The 21,855-nt window shown below is 41.7% G+C and overlaps 1 protein-coding gene across 5 annotated transcripts in view; it reads right to left on the bottom strand.

Annotated features, from left to right (window-relative positions):
* Positions 1-21,855, bottom strand: part of SRPK2 (SRSF protein kinase 2) — a 152,276-nt gene that overhangs the window by 17,586 nt on the left and 112,835 nt on the right. For 3 of the 5 annotated variants that reach the window (XM_080936553.1, XM_080936556.1, XM_080936555.1), the window contains 7 exons: positions 21,094-21,181; positions 19,728-19,815; positions 16,010-16,116; positions 6,673-6,838; positions 5,649-5,674; positions 4,337-4,583; positions 2,927-3,397 (listed from right to left, as the gene is read on the bottom strand). In XM_080936553.1, the coding sequence (XP_080792679.1) occupies positions 2,927-3,397; positions 4,337-4,583; positions 5,649-5,674; positions 6,673-6,838; positions 16,010-16,116; positions 19,728-19,815; positions 21,094-21,181 (1,193 nt within the window). The remainder of the gene's footprint in view (positions 1-2,926; positions 3,398-4,336; positions 4,584-5,648; positions 5,675-6,672; positions 6,839-16,009; positions 16,117-19,727; positions 19,816-21,093; positions 21,182-21,855) is intronic. The other 2 variants (XM_080936554.1, XM_080936557.1) reach the window with 1 other exon arrangement.

The following is a 21,855-nucleotide window of genomic DNA, read 5'->3' as shown; positions in this document are numbered from 1 at the left end:
CTAGACTTTCAAAATCCCTAGTTTAAAACACAGACGTTTCCTAATTTCTATACCTCGGTGGCCTGTTGTGCTGCCCATAGGCACACGTACCACCTGGAGAAGACCGCTAGGACCCATGAAGAGCTAGGAACAAGGGACTTGATCTAATTCGTGTGATTTAAAACTCTAGCAGCAAGCATCACAGCAATCATCAGGAAGGCAGCTAGGAATCACACAGAGATAGAGACAACAAGCTTCTCAAGCAACACAGCCAAGCAAGGCCTGTGCCTCAGGGCCAAAGCAAAGAAGGACCCGTTAAGAGAAAGGTCTGGCAACGGTGTTCTAGACTGCTTTCTGTTGCTTTAAGAAAACACTGAGCAAACCAACCTGGAAGAGGAAAGGGGTTCTTGGCTAATACTTCCACATCATATACCATAACTGAAGGGCATCAGGACAGGGAGTCAAGCAGGAATGCTTCTTACTGACGTCTTCCCTATGGTTACCTAACATTCTTTCTTGTACAGCCCAGAACCACCTGTCCAGGGGTGGTACCACCTACAGTGAGATAAGTCATCTCACAGCCATGCCTACAGACCTACTTGATGGACGCTATTCCTCAACTAAGGCTCCCACTTGCCAGGTGACTTGTTTGTTGTCAAACTGACAAAAACCACCGCATAGGGCCTATGACAGAAAAGAAGAAGAGTGCAGATGATAATCAACTCAAGACAGCAGAGAGGCCCTGCACACAGCTGCTGCTCACACCACAGCTCACACCACAGCTCACACCACAGCTCACACCACAGCTCACTCCACTTCCTTCTCAGGAGTCACTTGCTGCTGGGACTCAGTAGTTAGATCCCACAGAGACTGAATGAACAGAAGCCAGTGGAAATCATGGGCAGGCACAGATCAGTCACAGGAAGAGTCAGCAAGACAAGAACAGAAAAACAGAGTTCAGGATAATGCACAGGAAGATGCCTAACTTCCCAGAGGGACAGCAGAGCAGGCATGAGCGGCAAAAGGAAGCCCAGGGTTACTGGGGAGACAGCGGGGCCCAAATATGAGTTGTTGTCCACTTACTTCTGCCAAGTCAAAGCAGCAACACAGTACCCTGCCAATCAACAGCAAGATCACCTTTCCCACAGTGCCCAAGCATTTCTTTACGTGACAATGATGAGTTTTGAATTCAATAATTTTTTTGTTCTGGAATTTTAGATTTTGTCTAAGTTAGAACATTTCCTTACTCACTTATTACAAATTCTCTCTCTCTCTCTCTCTCTCTCTCTCTCTCTCTCTCTCTCTCAGGATTTCTTTCTGGGGGCTCAAGAAAGGGAGCATCAGCTGTTCTTCAGGAAGACCTGGGTTCGATTCCCAGCACGTATGTAGTGGCTCCAACTGTCAGGAACTCCAATGCCAGGGCATCGAACACCCTCACATACATATATGCACACACACACCAAAGCACATAAAAAAAATTTTAAATAATTTTTTTTCAGGCGTTAACCTGTATCTACCTATCCTAGCTCCCCAGAATGAATGATGTGGTGGATGGAATAAATCAAAGGACCAAAACCCATGAGTTCTTAGCGAGACTGTGCTGAATGTGGCGCAGCAACAGCAAGCGTCCCTATCAGGAAATGTACTCAAATGTTTCAGACACTGTTCATTGTTAGCATTTGCTTCAATGGTAACACCACTGGGTGTGGCCATTACTTCTCTTTATTAGAAAAAGGAATTGAGGCATGAGGAGGTTAAGAAACTGAAGTCCCATGGTTACTAAGTTTAAGTTGAACTCAGTTTTCTATATTTAAAGCTACTTCCTAAATTATCACATGAAAAATAATGAAAAGCCATGGGAAAAATTGCTTTGTATGTGAAAATCAGCTGCAACAGAAACAATAAATGCAGAGGAGATACAAGTCTCTGCCACCGTTGAACAGAAATGAGCCTATACTTTCTTCTGGACAGACCAAGGGAAGGGTGAGGCATAAACCAACCACTGCCAAGTGAGCAACACCAAGGCAACTACAATTCATTATAGCCGGGAGAAGCAGAGGTGCTGACAGGCAGCAATTAAACAGGCTACAGAATCTCCTGGCTGTCGACCAGGCTGGCTCAATTACTTGTCATGTGCTATGTGGGCACAGGAAGGTTACGAAACTTTTTCACCTAAGGGCCAGAATAAAAATCAACTGTGACATTCATTTTTCCTTACGTTATTCTGCAATAATCCATATGGCACTTACACATGAAGATAGAACCTCACGTAGACAAGAATGTTAGAGCCAATCTATAATCTGTTATCACACTTTATCAAAGGCAGGGTTTATAACTAAGCAGTGGTGGTGCACACCTTTAATCCCAGCACTTGGGAGCCAAGGCAGGCAGATTTGAGTTTGAGGTCAGCCTGGTCTACAGAGTGAGTTCCAAGATAGCAAGGGCTACACGGAGAAACCCTGTCTCAAAAAACAAACAAAACCCAAACCAAACCAACAACAAAACAAAGCAAACAAAAAGAAAGCAGGATTGTATAAACAGGGCCAACTATCAAATGAAACACAAGTTGTCTCTTGGTATACCTAAAAGCAGACAGGTGCTCCCTCCAATGGAGAGAAAACCCAAAACTACTACTACCAGCCAGAATGGGGTTGTATCTAGAAAGCTATGAGGTTGATAATGGTGGAAGACATTTTAACTATCTGATGTCATTTAATAAATATACAATAAATGAAGAAAGCCCAGCAATAGGATGTCAGAGAGTAAGAGAAAGCCTAGGGGACAAGATATGGTCTAAAGCATGTGTTTGTTCTTGAATAGGCAAGCATTAAAATGTAAGGGCTGAGGTGTGTTCTCCTGGCTCTTGCCCTCTAGTCAATTCCCTTCACAGTGCCTGTCGTAGGTGTGACCCTACCCAGAGCAGGCAGAGGTGCAAACGGACACTTACTTTTTGGCAAATCTCCAGTACTAGAGGCTGAGACTGTCCTCCCTCTGTCATGGGATGGACTGCTCTCCTCTTGTTCGGTAAGTGGTGATCCCTCTGAAATCACAGAGCCACAGGCCACAGGTTCTAAGGGCCCAGAAAACACTGGTGAGGGAAACTCTGGACTCTTATGTTGTCCGTTTGGCAGTTCACCATTGAATTGTTCATAGGAGCTGCTGTACGTGTAGTCACTCTCTGCGGCGGGCTCGTCCAGGTTATACTCCTCGGGATTTGCACAGTCATCTTCATCATCCTCCTCCTCCTCCTCCAGCTGCTGCTCCAGTAAAAACAGGCCATTTTCCATATGGCCATTGGCCTTAGGGGACTCCATCCACGTAGGGTCTATGTTTGCAAGTTCCTGTTCAACATCATCTTCATCCTTCTCAGTGTTTTCCTTCTCGGCATCTTCTTTCTCTTCCTGGTCTTCAACTTCACCTAGAAAGGATGGGGTTAAGGCTATGAGTCATGACTTTCCCTGCACAGTAGTACTAGTAAGGCCTCATGCCAAAAGATCCTTTTCTTTATATTTTGCTAGTTTTGTTTTTTTTTTTTTTTTTTTTTGAAACAGGGTTACTCTGTGTATCCCTGGCCTCAAACTCAGAAACCTACCTGTCTCTGCCTCCCAAGTGCTGGGATCAAAGGCCTGCACATACACCACCATGTGCAGCTAAGAGCTACTTCTAATGTATCCCAGAATGTGACTTTTGTTTGTCAAAGCAAGGCGGCATCCTAAATCTTGTTTCTGCTTATTTAGTAATGGGCCCTCTAGTGAGGGACAAGTTAGCTCTGAGGGAAAATTACAAGTAAAGCTGAGCTTTCACTTCAATCCCTTCTGTTTTTTCAAAGAAGCTTCCTATACCTGATCTTTAAGATTTTCATTTTTAAATTGTGTGTGTGTGTGTGTGTGTGTGTGTGTGTGTGTGTGTGTGAACACATTCATCAAACCCCTTACAGCTGGAGGTAGGTATAAGAGGCTGTGAGCAACATGAGGTACTAGAAACCAAACTTGGTTCCTCAGCAAGATTTCTACAGCCATTAACCCTTTCTTCTGCCGTATCAGAAGATCTGTGCTGCATTAAAGTTAGGCAAAAGGTTAATCATAAAATGAAGGACGGGTCTTCGTTAACACTAATGTGCTTCTCAGTCATCCTCCTCCCCTTCCCAACCCCCACTTTCAGATGTTAACATACACTTGGCAGACATTTTCCGAATGAGTGTAAGCTGCTTCCCATGACCTCCAACAAGAGTCAGGGAAAGCCATCCTTGGTACCTAGGGCAGCACAGACACTCTTGGACACTCTGGCTGAGGGACCAATCCCTGCGTGCAGCTCCTGCACACCACCTGCCCTCCCTCCTGCTCTGCCCTGTACTAACCATTGTCCTTTGCTGTCTCTTCCTCAGCTGTGTCCTCTAACTCGGCTGCTTTTAGTTTCACCTCTGGTTGGAATTCTCCATCCTGCTCACTGGAAGCTTCTGCAGAGGTGGTGTTCTCCTCTAGGATTTTCCTTTCGGCTTCTCGCTCCAATTCCTCAATCTCCTGTAGGCGTTTCTCCAGCAACTCAGCCTGCCTCTTCTGTTTCTTTTTCAGCTTTTTCTTTTTGTTTTTAGATATTTTTCCTATCTACAACATGGTAAGAGAGTATGGGTCAGGCGGGAGTATAACACCATGGGCCAGACATGCACTCTTTAAAAACACCATTCAGGAGTTTAAGTGTTGGTAACATGGTAACTCCAACTGTGCTTTCCCACTACATACTCAGTTGTCCCCACTAACCCTGCCAGAAGAGCCACCTCAGGGCAGGACTGTGCTCACAGTTAGTCTCCTCTAACTTTTATGAGGAACATCCAGGAGAGCTGAGCACGTGAAATACCTGACTTTGAGCGAGAATCTTCTCTTGCAAGCTTTCCTTGCTGCTGCCTGTATCCAGAATCATTTTCAGTCCTTAACAACCAAAATATACACCCGCCAAGACAGGTGCTAACAACACTGTGTCTGAGTTTGGCTCTGATACCAAGCTGCAAACAGTCAATACACCATGAGCTCTCAGAAATAAGCAGATGATATAAAAAAGCAAAAAAAGGAAAAGCCACAGTTTTGTCTGCCTCAAGCTATAGCCATAAGTCTTGGAAAGCCCCGGCAATGAGTGCCTGCAAAGTTTCCTAGACTCATAAACCCAAGCTCTGAAGTTCAGGAGAGAGCTATGAAAGTGATCTGAACTCCCCTGTAACAATTTAGACTTGGAACTTCTCTTCCAAGCCAAATGCTCAGTGATTTGACTGATCACGGAATAGATAACGCTCATTCTCACTTCAACAGCTAACTATAAAAAATTAATTTTTTTTGTTTTTTGTTTATTTGGGGTTTTTTTTGTTGTTGTTGTTGTTGTTTTCCCCCCAAAACAGGACACTTGGAGGCCAAGCAGAAATCTGGAATTTTAAGCTTGAACTAAAGCCTTGCAATTAGCCAAACTTGGCCAACAGCAGCCAAGAGAGCCCAGGAGGAGACTGGCTTTGCAGCAGCTTTAACTGCTCCCATCCACAGCGGCCCTCATGCATGGTTGGATGATACATTTACAAACAAGCCCACTTCTACATTAATGAAGATTATAACATTTGCTAGATAATTTGTGAAGCTCAAGAGTGAACAGTCCCTTTTGACATGCTGAAGATACATGTAAATACTTACGGGTTTTTGCTGTGGAGCCGTACTCACTAAAACAAAATAAAACAAAATGGGTATTCAGAAGAAAACAGGCACCTTTGGGTAATTTGATTTGCAAAATGAAATAATACTGTCTTTTAATAACTACCCAACTTTGAAAAACTTTAACCTCAGACATTGCTAAAGAAAGGAACCTAGAAAAAGTTTATGCAATTCAAACAGACTGCAGTTCCAGGCCACAGGAGAAGCTGTGCACGTGAGCCGCTTTTCTTGCAAATAGTCTCTCTCAAAGCACCGACAAACTGAGCAGAGCAAAAAGAAAAATAAATGAACTAAACATGTTTTGCAAACAAGGCAATGAACACGTTAGATGAGAAGATGCACAGTTATGTTTGTAAACTACTTGGAAAGCAACACACAAGGAAACTAAACCACAATCACACTGTGCAGTAGCTCTAGAGCTCAGCCTGGCAAGCATCAAAAGCTTCATAGATTGGGTGCATGAGGTGATAGAACATCAGGACGGCACGGAGATGAGGGGACAGCACAGCTCTCCGGAGCTCAGTCACATTCCAGTCTCCCCAGTGAGTCCTATCAGCTTCCCAAGAGAGACTATGCTAATGTTCAAGTCCCTGCTTCCCTTTCCTGCTCCCCCGCCTGGAGCTGCCACAGCTAATACCAAATGTATGGGCTGAGCTAAGATGGAGGCGGCTAGGGTCTTTAAGTAACCCTGTTGTGAAACTTAAGTCAGAAGAAATCAGAAGACTGCAGGTAGGCTACAAGAAACCTGTCATACACTCTCCACAGAGACTTTACCACACAAGAGCATGCTCCTCTGGAATGAAGCAACAGCTAAGGATTCAGACAGACTTTTTAGTACAGAAGGTAACTCAAACATCATCTTAAGCCTGAGTCATTTTCAACAACCAAACTATTAGAAAAAGTTCCTAAAGTGTATATACACATCAAACTCAACTGCCTTCACTGCACAGCTTTACAAGCTCACAGTCCCCAGCAGACTGAAGCAATGAGGGCTCAGCTCCCTCACCTGCAGACCCAGAAGGAGGAGGAGCACCTGCTTTCTGCCACTCAGTAGCCTCGGCTGCCATTCTTCGCACGTATGCGTCATCCACACACATCAAGATGTTTTCCGGCTTTATGTCCGTGTGGATTATCTTGCACTTACTGTGTAGATAATCTAACCCTTGAAGGACCTGGTTGGAGTAGAATAAATGAAAGAAAGGACCTATTAGTACTTTATATTTATTCACAAAATATGTAATCTTTCCACATGTAAAATGAAATACGATTTTATAGGCACAGATAGACATTTACTTTCAAAAATGGAATCTCTTCACAGGCAACCACAGTGCATCACTTTAGAATTCAGCTACACTCATAGACATAATGCCTTTGATAAGAATTTTATATGCAAATAAATCCATGGCTTCAGCTCTTTCACAGAGGACTCGGGTTCAGTAGCTCCAGTGTCAGGTTCTCACCTCTGTAGGCACAAGGCACACACAGTGTACACACCCCACACACAGTGTACACACCCCACACAACAGGCAAACACTCATACATAGAAAATAAAAACGAGGGGCTGGAGAGATGGCTCAGTGGTTAAGAGCACCGACTGCTCTTCTAGAGGTTCTGAGTTCAATTCCCAGCAACCACACGGTGGCTCACAACCATCTGTAATGAGATCTGATGCCTTCTTCTGGTGAGTTTGAAGACAGAAGAGACAGTGTACTCACATACATAAAATAAATAAATAAATCTTCAAAAATAAAATATAAATAAAGAAAAATGCATCTGTTAAAAATTCAAATCTACATTATCATGTTTATTTAGAAAATTTGAATCACTTCATAAAGAAGCCCACAGGCATGAGCAGTGGCTCCATCTCCTCCAACTCCAACGGTCCTAACTAAGATGCCTATGTTTCTGACTCATGTTTGGGTAAACATGTCCACTGTGCATGCATTTATGTGCATGTGAGTGGAACCCAGATATCAACAGTAGGTGGATTCCTTAATAGCTCCCCACTTTTTTTAAAATAAAAAACTACTGGTTTTTCTTATTGAATCTGGAACTCACCAATTTGATTAGAATGGCTACCCAGCAAGCCTCAGGGAACTTCCTGTCTCTGCCTTACTAGTGCTGGGATTTCAGACACACAGCAGCACACCAGGCCTTATTAAGGCCACCCTAGTCCCAACTGCTCTATTCTAACTGGCACATGACCGAGGCTCACGCTGTGTAGACACACCAGTTACTTACTTCCCTTACTGATGAACAACAGCCACTATACAGACACATGCCACTCTTTATCCACTCATTCTTATTTCAGCATGTATGTGCTTTGCCCGCAAGTATGAATGTGGCACTACATATATGGCTGGAGTTTAAAATGGTAGTAAGACACCATGTAGGTACTGGGAAACAGCAACAAGCACTTTTGACCACTGAGGCCCAGCCTCCAAATGGCATTTTCTTTATTCATTTGCTCAGTAGGAATCTCAACTCTTTCTACTCCTTGGCTATTGAAAGTAAGACTTCCATACACATTCATGTACAATTTTCAATGTGGTCATTATCTTCTTGCTTTTCATGGTAACATACTTAGGGAGAAATGCTGGGCTATGTGGCAACTACAGTTAGCCTTCTCACAAAATGCTGTACTGTTTACCACTTTGGGAGACTCTATGTACAGTACAAGCTATGTATGATAGTTCCGATTTCCTTCATGCTCATCCACAACTATCATCTTCTTTCATTTTCTCTACTAGGTATGAAGCTGTATTTCATTACTGTTGGGTTTGGCTGCTTTTCAAATTTCTTTTTGTTTTTGAGACAAGACCTCACTATATTTGCTAGGCCAGTCTTGAATTTGTGAGTTCAAGGAAACCTTCTACCTTATGTTTATTTTCAATGCTGCAGAAAAGGGAATATTTTATTTAAATTAAAAAAGACCCCTTAGTTTCTATACAGTACTACAATATTTAAAAAACAAAAAGCTGAGTGTACTTATGCTCTCCTGTAAACACAGCACTCAGGAATTAGAGGCAGCAAGACCAGGAATGAAGCGTCCTCAGCTACTTAGTGAGTCCGCTAGGCCTCATAAAACCCCAACTTTAAGAAAAAGATCTGAATAAAAATATTTAGAACAAAGCAAAGCCTCTGTGGTACCAGCTGACATGAGGGAAGCCCATGTTTTCTGGAATTATCCCCGCTGAAGAAGAATCCTAAAAATGACTTCCAAAATCAAAATCTATTATGAAAATGTTTCCAAGAATCAGAAACACTCAACAACTAGTACCACCACCACTCAGACAGGCCCTTGTTTCCAAGAGATAATTAGTGTAGTGTCAGGCTGAAGACAGCATGGCAATTAAGAACATGTACCACTCTGGATGTGGGTCAGTACGAAGCACACGACAGTCACCGAGCTCTGCCCAGTTCTGGGGATCTAGTGCTCTTTTGTGTCCTCTATGGTCACTGTAAGCACATACACATAAAACAAGGAGAACAAAAACAAATAAGAACAAATCTTGCTTTTCACACACAACACTGGGAAATGAATGCAAAAGCAACCAACGTTCCTCTCTATCTTAAGTCCCCAACACAATCGTTCTCAGAGACTCTGCAGTATTAGAGTGAAGAGGGCAGAAGTCTTAGCAGGGGATTCTAAGCAGAGGTGCTTATGACCTCGTAACCCGGAACAAGAGAAACATCGCAATCCCACAATGACATGGATGCTCTTTTATTGAGTTTTAGCTGAGCTCCAACCCCAGGCTATGCACTCTTTGAGATATTTGATACACAACAATAAACAGAGCTCGGTCTTCAGGGTGTATACAGTACTCACTGAGCTAACCCAATTCTTGGCAGCAGCTGGGGGTAAGGGAGACTGTTCAAAAAATTCCCCAAATGAATTCCAGGCACAGTAAATGCGATCTGAGAAGCTACTGATGAGTTGTTAGTAACCGCAATGTGAACAAAAGAAAACATTACACTAAAAAGAAACAACTTTTTTTAATTATCTATTTATTATAGATAAGTACACTGTAGCTATCTTCAGACACACCAGAAGAGGGCATCTGATCCCATAACAGATAGTTGAGCCACCATGTGGTTGCTGGGATTTGAACTCAGGACCTCTGGAAGAGCAGCCAGTGCTCTCAACCACTGAGCCATCTCTCCAGCCCCACAGCTTTTTTTAAAAGTAAAAAAGATTTACTGTTTAATATGTTAGCTTCGGTTAGATGTATAGCCAGTGGTAAAGCACTTACCCTGCTACCACAAAACAAAACAAAACAAAACAAACCCCAAAAGCCATGATTAAAAAAAAATAATCAAAAGAACCGTCAATTAAATTAAACTTAAACTGGACTGGGGAGATGGCCAAGCCTGAGGACTACCATCCAGACCCCTAGAAAGCCATGCACTGGTCAGACAGGAGCAGCAGCCCCTCCTGTGACTCTTGTTCAAAAAGGTAGAACATGGAACTCCCCAGAGCAGGCGGACTACCAAGATTAGCTACAGTGGAGAGTTCTGGGTTTATCTGAGAAATCTTTTTTTTTTTTTAAACAGACCTTGAAAAGAATATCTTTATATGGAATAACAAACAAACATAAAGACAAAAATAAAATAGCTAAAACAATCTTGTACAATATAATGACTTCTACAGGTATAACTTTCCATGATCACAATTTTTTTTTTTACGATTTTTATTACCATATTTAATATTCCAGTTCTTGGGGATTTACCAAACAGCCCTAAGAACCTTATTGTGTTACATTTATGTATAAATCTTGAAAATATTTTGGATTAAAAATACTATTTTTATTTTTATTTTTTGTTTTTTTTTTATAAAACAACTTTATTTTACAAAACAAGGATAAATGTACAGATTTTAAACATTTTTTGCTTAAAATTATACATTTTTTGTCAGTACTTTTTTTTTCAGATTTTAACATAATTTTTACATAAAAATATTATCTGAGAAATCTTGACTCAATGAATTATGGTCAAAGAATGGCAGGGTGATTTCTGATTATCAACTTCAGGCCTCCATATGCCTGTGAGCCCACCTGCATATGTGCATGAGTACACACATGCACACAAACAAACACACACAATTCATACATACACCTATGCATCCCACACACATATATGAAGGATGGAAAAGGGACCCACTGCACTCAAACTGGATAAAACTACAGGAGGCACAGTAAGAAAGAGCACTCTCTCTTTACATATACAGAGTGAAACTTGCACTTATCCGACAGGCCTGTGTCCAATCCTGACATTTCACAGATCAGGCTCCACTGTGTAAGCCAATGGAGTTTCAGATTTGAACAAGAGTCTTAAAACAACAACAAATTAAGATGTCTCCCACTCTAATTTCTATCAAATATTAACCTAACGTAAACATATCAATATCTTGCTTTCTTAAATTTTCGTCCGATCACCTTTTCATGCCTGTTACCTCTGCACCGCAACCTTCCAGGTAAAAGGCCTGACTGTGTGGGAGGCTTTGCAGGTAAGAACAGGTTTGACACACCTTGGAAATGGATTAACATTAGTTTCCACTGGCAAAGATGTGCCCATTCTCAGGAGAATCTATTAAGGTGATGCCAGCTTGCACCTTGATGAGGTGACAATGGCTGGACTAGCACAAGGCCCCACCACTGGGACAACGTGGGCAAATTAACTGAGAAATGCAAAGCAGACAAGGAACACCAGGGCAGCCAAAGCAAGCTGCCTAGGGCAGAACAGCAGAAATGGCAAGGGGTGCGAGAGTACCAGGAGCTACCAGTGAAGGACGTACAACATGTGCACGGATAACTAGCTCTCATTTGTCTTCCCCATTATCCCTAGCATCATGGGGCCTGCTAGAGCCAGAAGGGTGCATGAGGCCTTTCTAACCAGTGCAGTGTATAGGCAGTATTGTATATAATGTATAGGTAGTATGGTATATAGGCAGTATAGTGTATAGGCAGTATAGTGTATAGGCAGTATAATGTTTAGGTAGTATGGTATATAGGTAGTAGTGTATAGGTAGTATGGTATATAGGCAGTATAGTACATAGACAGTATAGTGTATAGGCAGTGTGGTATATAGGCAGTATAGTGTATAGGCAGTATAGTGTATAGGTAGTATGGTATATAGGCAGTATGGTATATAGGCTCACAACTGGTTTAAGTGCTGAAAATAAGTGACTGCGGAATGCTCTGTCTTCAAGCAGGGCAACCATAACCAGCCCCACCCCACCTTCCCAAGCTCAGGGCACACTAAGGAAGGAGAACAGAAGGAACTTACAGGCTGGAATACAGGGAGGAGGACTGTGCAACACTGCCTTCTGGATTTCTGACCTCACAACAACTGGGGCTCTACCTAGCTTCACAAACTCAGTTGTGCCCGCACCCCCACAACATGCCAGTAAGCGAAGAAATAGGCATGAAAGTCCAATCCCCAGTGGGGTAGCTACTGGGGGAGGGAAGTAATTCCTCTTCAGGGACAAAGTCATTGGTAAGTTGCTAAGTGCCCATTAAATCACTCCACACCTATACACATACATACAACCCTAATTAAACTCAGTAGGATTTTGTTGCTGTTGTTGTTTTAAGGCATGAGCACTGGGAGGTAAATATGATGGAAATACAATATAAAAGTATACATATATAAAATTATCAAGGACTAAATTTAAAATGCAACCAATATAACTTGCCCCCTGATATTTCTACAGATGTACTAGAGATGCCACTAAAGATGTACGGAACAGGGCAATGAAAAAACTCAACCCTGGGACCTATCCTGTTACTCAAATATTTACCACTGTGTTATCAGAGAAGGTGCTTAATAAACTCCCACTTCTTTATGTTTTAGGGGTAGTGAGTATTTAGAGGTCTGCATGCATGCACAGGAACAAACAGGTATGTACATGTGTTTATATATGGGTATGGGACTTAGAGTCAACCTCAGGACTCTATCCTCAGAAGCCATTTAATCCACCTTTTGCATTTTGAGACTTGGTCTCTCACTGGGACTTGAGCTCACCAATTAAGCTAGGCTGGCTGGTAAGCAAGTCCCGGGGCCTCTGTCTATCCAGTCACAGAGATTACAGTGGGGCATCACCATGCTTGGCTCTTTGTGTGGGCGTGGGGATCAGACACAGGTCCTCACCTTTGCACAGGCTTTATCTATCTCTTCAGACGGAGACTTCTATTTGAATATTTATCTATAAAAGCTAGACTCATATCCATTAAGCTGGTACATATATAAGAACTGAAAACAACCTAGAAGACGAAAACAAGGCCCAGCACACGAAGCTCAAGGCAAGTGAGAGCACTGACCTGAGGCAGAGCTGCCCTGGGCCCCGTTTCCTAGTCCCCAACACAGAAGAACCGATCGCTTTTATGGGGCATCTTGGCGGTACCACTTGGACTTTTCACTTTTTTTTTTTAGTTTCATGTTTTTAAACTACAGATGCTTGAAGAAAAGCTTCAGCTGTGATTAGGAAAGCTGACCTCATTTTCACAAATAATACTGCTGTTCTTAAACAGTAAAGTTAAAGTGACAAAGTGCCCCCAAGTAACACAGATGAGCAGCAATCTTAAGAGACATTTATGCAGGACAGCCATGCTAAATAAAAATGTCAGCCTTGTCTCACTGCCCTGTAATCAGGGCATTCGGTCAAGCTGCTCAATAAGGTGCCCTTCTGACCACCCACAAACAGACCTGCTCCTTCCCACCAGGATTTGCTGGAAATAGGTCCTGTGGCCTTGAGGTGAAAGGGAGATTAAATCCAGAGAACTGTGGAAACTCAAGAGAGCTGTCTTTGGTCCTACTCACTGTTTGTGAACTAAGCTTTCCCAGAGCTGTAAAATGCAATGAGAAACAGAATGGGGATAATTTTCCATACTATGTTCTAATCCTGAGGGCAACTGGGAGACTTTATTCTTCTCATACCTGAATATATGACACCAGAAGCTGGGCCTTTGCCTGACTCTTCACTAGTATCAAACTAATGAGACACTGTGGGAACCCCAGCAGGCAGCCAGAAGAACTGGCACCCTGCAATGGCCCTAATTTAGATATTGATTACTTGTGCAAATGCAGGAAAACACCAGAGGACTTCCCTTCCATGGGCCCAGAAAACTTCCTACCAGACAATCTTAAGCATAAGGCTTTGTCTCCTTCAGAAGAACAAGAGAACCAATCCTACAAAGTGACTACGAAGGTCTCCATGGAGAAGTCTGGGGAATTCTTGTCAGTGAGAGAAGCCGCCTTAGTGCTGTACAGCTCAGAGAGAATGGATGGCCATGCTCCAAGTGAAGATGGACAGAGCAGGGGTGGAAACAAGACCAATTCCTCCAGAAACAGAGACACTTCTAGGAGTCTGGAGCTGAGAACCCAATATCTGAAGAGAATATAAATTAGCACAGAATCACAGCACTGTGCCAAAAAGGGTTAAATCAGAATATCAGAGTCCACACCTGTAAAATGAGAGCTACTAGTGCGAACCTGAACAGCAAGAGCCCTGAAGCAGTCACAACAGTACATGTGGATGAGTCAGTGTCAAGGGTGCTGAACAGAAACCACCTCTCCACAGAGTGGGCTTGGAAAGGCCCTAGTAAGAACTCCTCCCCGAACTCTAGCTCTTCAGTTCCGGACAATCTCACTTGGCTGCTCAGGCAGGCCTGGAACCTTGATCCTCCTGTGTCTGCTGGGATTATAGGCTCATACCACTTCATCTCAAAAAACAAACTAGACTGTTCAGGTGTCTCTTCTTGCTCCTATAATTATGTATATGAGTATATTTCATGTGTGTGTTCGGGTCCCAGTGGTGTCAGAACCCCTGAGGCTGGAGTTACAGGCAGCTATGAGCCCACCCCGTGTGGGTGCTGGGAACTGAACTAAGATCCTCTGGGAGAGTGTGGAGCAACTCTTAACCACTGAGTCATGGCTTGAGCACGGGTCACTATTTTCTATTTACTTCCCAACTCAGAATAAATCACTAAGCTCAATACTCCTGTTTCCAATGCAATGAAAGCAAGAAGAGACAAACTATATTTTATAGAGTTGTAAAAGGTTTTAGAGGACTAAAGAATGCCAAGTACTTAAAACTATGCCTAGGTCCCAGCAACACTAGCAGCAGGATGTTCATCTTCACAGTCATCTAATAAGGACAGCACTGCTATTATTCACACCATAATCCTAATAAAATGGTGGCTTAAGAGTATATCTAAAGACTCAAGCAAGCAAGCAAACAACAAGCAAAAAACCCAAAACAACATTACCCTTACCCTCACAACCACTCCCCCCACAGCCTCTCCCCCTACAGCCACTACCAGCACCAGAGATCTGTCTAATTCTCTACAAGAGATCAGTGTGAGGAGGTGATTACACACAATCTGGGATGCTTTCACTGCACACGGTTAAAATATATACACTTTATACAATGGGCTTAAAAGCACCATCATGTGCAGTTGCAGACTCATAAACTTTCTGCACTGGTACGGAAGGTTCCTTTCTGAAGTCACTATCTTTCTCACACAAACTAAACTAAGCAACCTCACTGATAACCCCAGCATTAACCATGCTAACCCACAATATCATAACAGATAATCTACATCTCTGACTTTCTTAAATTGGGCAGTACAGGCCACAAGTAGTGTGTAGGCTTAATATACCAATGACAAACTCTAACCCTGGTGAGCAATGCTAGGTGGAAGTGTCGTCTATTTATACACACTTTCATCCTACAAGTATTTATCAGAACATCTTGTCTAAACCACTCCCCTGATAAAGGGTCTAAGTTGGTAAGATAATCAAAGTCCAATCTCATATGATATCCATTGAGTCAAATTGTTTTCTTAAATGGAGATGAGGATCAGGTCTCATTTTATTTATAAACACAAACACACACACACACACACACACACACACACACACACACACACACACACATATATCAGAGTATATAAGGCAGTTGTTAGCCATACTCACTGCACTTTGACTAGGTCCTCAGGAGCTGCTCCCCCTTAGCTTATTCTATCTGTGGTACTTCAAATAGTCAAACAAACAAACTACCTAATAAATTGTTCTTTCTCTAAGTTCCCAAGAACTAAGTGGATGTTTTCAAGTAAATATACTGAATGCAACAATTTCTGGTTATTATTGTTAATGTATGAATATACATTATTCATCTTTTAAAAGTCTGATATGCCAAAGAAGGTTACAGCAGATGTTCATTCTGCTTTCTTTTGCTTATTAATTCCTTCACTATAAACTAAAATACATGTTGAAAAGCAACCAAACTGGCTACTAGAGATAGGACTGTACTTTCCAGGCAGTGGGTTTCTATCTGTCTCACCTGTCGAATGATACTCTTCACACAGCGAACTGGGAGGCCTTGATAGCTGGACTTGATGATCCATTTTAGGAGATGGTGACCAAGAACCTCAAAGACCATGCAGACATCTGGGGTGTGGTTAAGGCACATCTGAGAATGCATTTTCTGAAGCATCTTCATTGTATCATTTGTAAAACATTGATTTCCTAATAAAATACCATATTAATACCTTCAAGGTGATCACTTGTTTATCACCTGAATATACAAGATTTGACTTTTTCCACTAAGAACAATCACATACTATGCATTATACAATGTGTACAGCAAACCACCTCAGGAAATATATATCTAGACCCACTGCCGAAAGAGAAATGGAACATGTGTCCTAGCTGCCAAAGGCCAACCCATGACTCAGACCCACGATGTGCCAGGCTCTCCCGTGAGCTCTACCCAGGGAAAGGGGAAAAGAATGAACTCACACAGGAGGGTTTTATTCCATAGGATGGACTAACTAGGAACTTGAAAAGATTTTATTGCCCAAATAAATGTCTACTTGATTATGTACATTATAAAACAATATTGTAAAACATACTAAAGATGTATCAATAACCTTTCTTTTCCATCAGTATTGTTCATCAAAACACCATGGGATACCCTGTAACACAGTACTTGGAGGGTGATAGACAGAGAATCAGAAGGTTAAGATTATCCTCAGCTACACAGTGAGTTCAAGACCAACATGGACTTATATGAGACACTGTCTCAATGAAAATCTATTAATTAATTAATCAATATTTCAGTATACTACTGGTAGATTTGGGGTAAAGATGTAATTATGGGAACATCACTGTAATAGATCCACGCTCACTGTAGAACTGCCTAGAGCACTCAGGACAGAAAAGTAGTTGACGCGTTTCCCACTGGATGAGCTGATGGAGAAAATGTGACCCATACATACAGTGGAGTGGTATTCTATGGAAGAAGCGATGATTTCTTAAAACAAAAGGCCTAAATCAGAAAGGTGTGCTGCCCAAGTTTTTCTTCCTCAGTAGCAGAATGAAACTATCAGAAAAGCCCCACCACACTATATTTGGTCTAGTTCTGTGGGCAGTTGATTGATTAATTAATTAATTAATTTGCTTTTTAGGCAAGTCTTCACTATGTGGAATAGGCTGGCCTCAAACTCAGAGATACACATGCCTCTACCTCAAGTGCTGTGGGGTTGAAGGCATGAGCCACTATGCCTGGCTCCACCTTAGTTTTTAAGACAAGGTACTGGTCAGACCCTGGAGCCCACTGATTCAATTAGACTAGGCTGTCAGTGGGTTGTTTTTAATGGTATTTTTTTAGCATTTTTTTATGATTTATACAAACACACACACAGAGTGTTTTGCCTGCATGTATGTACCTATGAGATATGCATGCTTGGTGTCCACAGAGGCCAGAGAGCGGCAACAGAAGGTACACTGGGAATTACAAGGTACAGAAGGCTGTGCTTGGAAATATGAGCGCTAGAAATCAAACGTGGGTCCTCTGGACAAGCAGTCAGTTATCTTAGCTGTTGAGCCCTACTCAGATATGGTGGCACATGCCTTTAATCCCAAACTGCCTTGGAAGGCAGTCTGAGGCCAGCCTGGTCTACATAGTAAGTTCTAGATAGCCAGGACTACACAGAGAAATACTGTCTCAAAATAAATAAATAAAAACAAGAAAGAAGAGGAAGAGGAGGAGCCGCCCTAGTCCAATCACTGACCCACTGAGTCAGCGGTTTTCAACCTGTGGGTTTCGACCCCTTTCAGGTTCTGTATCAGACATCTACATTGTGACTTATAATAGTAGCAAAGGTACAGTTATGAAGTAGCAACAAAATAATGTTATGTCACCACAGCATGAAGAACTGTATTAAGGGCTACAGCATTAGGAAGACTGAAAACCACTGGAAATAGTCAACAAATAGGCCACATATTAATGACAGTCACAAGGGGATTTCTAAACAGTTTTGAAACTTTCAAACATCTGGTTCATGACTAGAGGCTTCAGTTGGTGTGAGTATCACAGAAGGGTGGACTAACATACAATATTATTAATATATTTTAATGAAAAAATTGAAAATGTTTTTGCTCTGTGAACTATCTTACATACTCTGGGCTGCAAAGACAACAGCTTACATCCCAATCTTATTACAAAAAACAAAATTCAAACCTAAAGTTAGTGGCAGATACTGGGCCAAATCCTAGGATTTCCAAAATGAATCCCAAAGCACCTCAAAGTATTGAGGTATCCAAACTATAATAGCTTCTTCCCATTTTACTTAATAGTGAAAAGAGCCACTGGAGAGAGTGAATGAGAGTGGGGGAGGGGGATAAAAGAGCTTCACAAGTTTAACACACAATGAATGGACTACTGTACCACCTATCTGCCTGCCTAACTGGGAGAATGAAGTTATTGCAAACCAGACGCTATCTTGAAGCAAATGCTGATACAATGTCAGCAGGTTTTTAGACTTCCTAGTATTGCTGGCTAAGCTGCTTACTTGTTTTGGTTCAGCTTGTTGAGACAAGATCTCATGTAGCCCAGGCTAGCCTCAAACTTGCTACTTAGCGAAGCTGACTGTGAACCCTTTCTCCTTCTATCTCAACATCCAGAGTTGTAGAGACTACAGGCATGAAACAACATGGTGGGCTGATAATTTCTAGGAGGAAAACAAAGACCTAGGAGGGAAAAAAAACCCAAAAAAACAAAAACCTTTTCATCTAAAAGATCATGATATGACAGAGGACATACAGGTACTGTATGTCATTCTTAGGCTTAAGCTGAGGGCTTTTTGTTTTTTTTTTTTTTTAAGATGTATTTATTTAATGTATATGAATACATTGTAACTGTCTTTAAACATACCAGAACAGGGTATTGGATCCCCATTACAGATGGATGTGAGCCACCATGTGGTTACTGGGAATTGAACTCAGGACCTCTGGAAAGCAGTCAGTGCATTTGACCACTAAGTTCTCTCTCCAGCCCCAAAGTTAAGACTTCTATCATAAGAGATTTTATCATATTTTCATACCTTGTCATTAAGGTTTCTAAAGTTTAAGAAGGTTAACAAATATGACAAAAAAGGTTGGGTCTGCTCCAAGAAAAAGAATAACAAAACCCCAATGAAGCAGAACACCTTATCTGTTCACACGCACTAACACTCACTGAGTCATGGGGCTATAAAGAAATAGTGTCAGAACACTTTTCCATCTACTATTGCAAATCAGCTACAGCTGCTTTTTAGACATCAATGGTATTAAAAACCAAGTTAAGATTATGCAAGTAAGCAAACAAACAAGCGGACAGTTACCAGGAGAACAAGGAATGAGGACAGTAACTGGAGAACAAATACAATCTCAGTACATTAGATACACATATGAAAACATGACAAAAACTCTCATTTTGAGTTAATGACTACTAACCCCAAAAAAGTAACAGTTAACTCCACGCCAAATTAAGCTAGCATTTTTTGATGTTTCTAAGATACTAATATATCCAAATAAGTTTTAAAAAAAAAATCAAAGAGAGGAACTTAATTCATAAACTTTACAGTGACCCTAGAGACCTTGTACAGAGAGAAGACTACAGCAGTTAAACATTTACAGGCACCTGAAATAACACTGTTTTTTTAGTGACGCCCCTCCCCCAACCACCACCATGACATCAAATAACTGCTATACTTCAGAGATCACACAGTAAAGGATACGTATCCCATTCATGCCTGAGATCTTGAAGTCATCGATTAGCTGGACTACCATGTCTTTGTTGGGGTCACTGGGGTCACTTTCTCGAACCTATATAAAAACAAAAGACAAAATACTGATTTGCATTTTTGGTTTTCCCAAATCAAAAGAGATGCTAGTATCAGCCCCAGCTGGCCTGAAGCTCAGGAGCCCCTGTGCTCCCTCCCTCAGTGCTGGGACCCGTGCGCATCTTCTCATCCAATCACCACTCAAGTTTGAAACCATGGTTGATGCTGGGGAGATGACTCAGCAGTAAGAACGTGTACTGCTTTTCCAGAAGACTTGAGTTCAATTGCCACCGCCCATGTCACAGCTGAGCAGCCTGTGACTACAGCTCTAGAGGAGCCAATGACTCGCTTCTCCAAAAGTGTACGCATGCGCGCACACACACACAATTAAAAGTAAATTTTTAAAAATGGAGCTTTTTTTTCATTATACCAATCAACAAGGTGATTTGTCGGGAGAACTGGTCCTGTTCCTCATTGGCTGGAGTGCTCAGGAAAGTGGGCCCTATGTCTTGCTTGAGCAACATCACAGTGGAGAGGGCCCTGCCTGTGAAGGTATACATGAGCCATACCCACCCCTCTGGCCCTTGCAGGCTGCAATACTTGGTGGACTAGCTGGGGCAGACCTCACCCTGGTGGTGTGTGTATAGAAAGCCAGCAGGCTGACCAACAGCGACCACCCAGGCCCAGATCCAGGACTTTGAGCTGGCCCACCCCAGCATCTACCCCATCTGGAAACTGGAGCTGAAGCACAGGAAGGATCTTCAGGCACAGGGCATCACAAGGATATCCTAGTGGCGCTACGAGCACTTACGATCCTGTAGCTGAAGCCAGAGGCCTCAAACCAGACCAACAGTCACTGTGCTGAGCCTGTGAAATCTCCAAACTACACTACAGCTTCCAAGAGATTCTGTTTGTTTTGTTTTGTTTTTATTTTTATTTTCTTTTGAGGGGGAAGGTGGCGGAGGGTGGATATGAGGAATTGGAAGATAAGCAGAATTGGGGATTATTAGATGAAATTCACAATGAATCAATGAAAAGTTAAAAAAAAAAAAAACCTAGATTTAAACTTTAATTTAGTATCATCCAGAAAAATGTCCAGCTAATCAAAGTAGGAGCTGTGCATATGTACTAACTTTACAATGACTCTGCAGCCCCTATGCAGATAGTATGGCAACAATTACAAGTTTACAGGCACCTGAAAAAAAAAAACACTTTTTAAAAAAGTAAAAGGAAGAAACGTGTTCAGAGATCGCAGAGTAAAGGATGTGCAGTAGTTAGCCATTTAATTTTTTATATTATTCATTATTTGTTGATTACTTACACATTTGAGCAATTTAATTTCATCCAAGGCTGTCTCTGTATAATGCTGGGCGCTTTTTACAACTTTCATTGCAACAAATCTCTTCCCTCTTTAGATAGAAAAAAGTACAGTCACTTACATCAGCAGTCTGACAAGTGATTGCCAATTAGTAGCCAAGAAATCAAAGCTTTCAGCAAGCTCTCCCTTTAAATAGCCATTCCACAAAGTCATCCTCATGCTGTGGCAAATGCACCATTACACACCCACACATACAGCATGCAAACATATATACAATAATAACATTTAATTAAAATCACATTTTTCAAGTTTGGGCACCACAAATAGTGTTCATGGGTCAGACAATGTCTTTTATGTTTATTGTTTCAATTCTAAAGTAGACAAGAAAACTGCCGTCTAACACAGCACTAAGGAAAAGGTATTCCTTTATAATATTTGTTTATGTATGTTCATGTACACGCACATACAAACACACAACTACACATGAATATATGTGATGAGCAATAATGATGCTTCCTGCTTTGGGTCACTGTGGCTTTTAAATAATGTCAAAGAACATTGAGTTGAAAGACCTATCCATTTTCAATTTGTATCTGATTTTTTTTCTTATTTGAATTAACTAATAAAAAAGTAACACTCTGATGTAAATTTAGAAAAACTAGCTCACAAAGAAACTTCAATTACCATTTTTTAACAATATAAGCAAAGGCATGTAAGAGTAGGGTGAGGGTGACCAATCTAGTTGGCTACAGGGGCCTGTGCTAA

This window comes from Micromys minutus, assembly GCF_963924665.1.
Source record: "Micromys minutus genome assembly, chromosome: 23".
Lineage (NCBI taxonomy): Eukaryota > Metazoa > Chordata > Mammalia > Rodentia > Muridae > Micromys > Micromys minutus.
The sequence above is the reverse complement of the archived record's forward strand: the minus strand, read 5'-3'. Positions and strand labels throughout refer to the sequence as shown.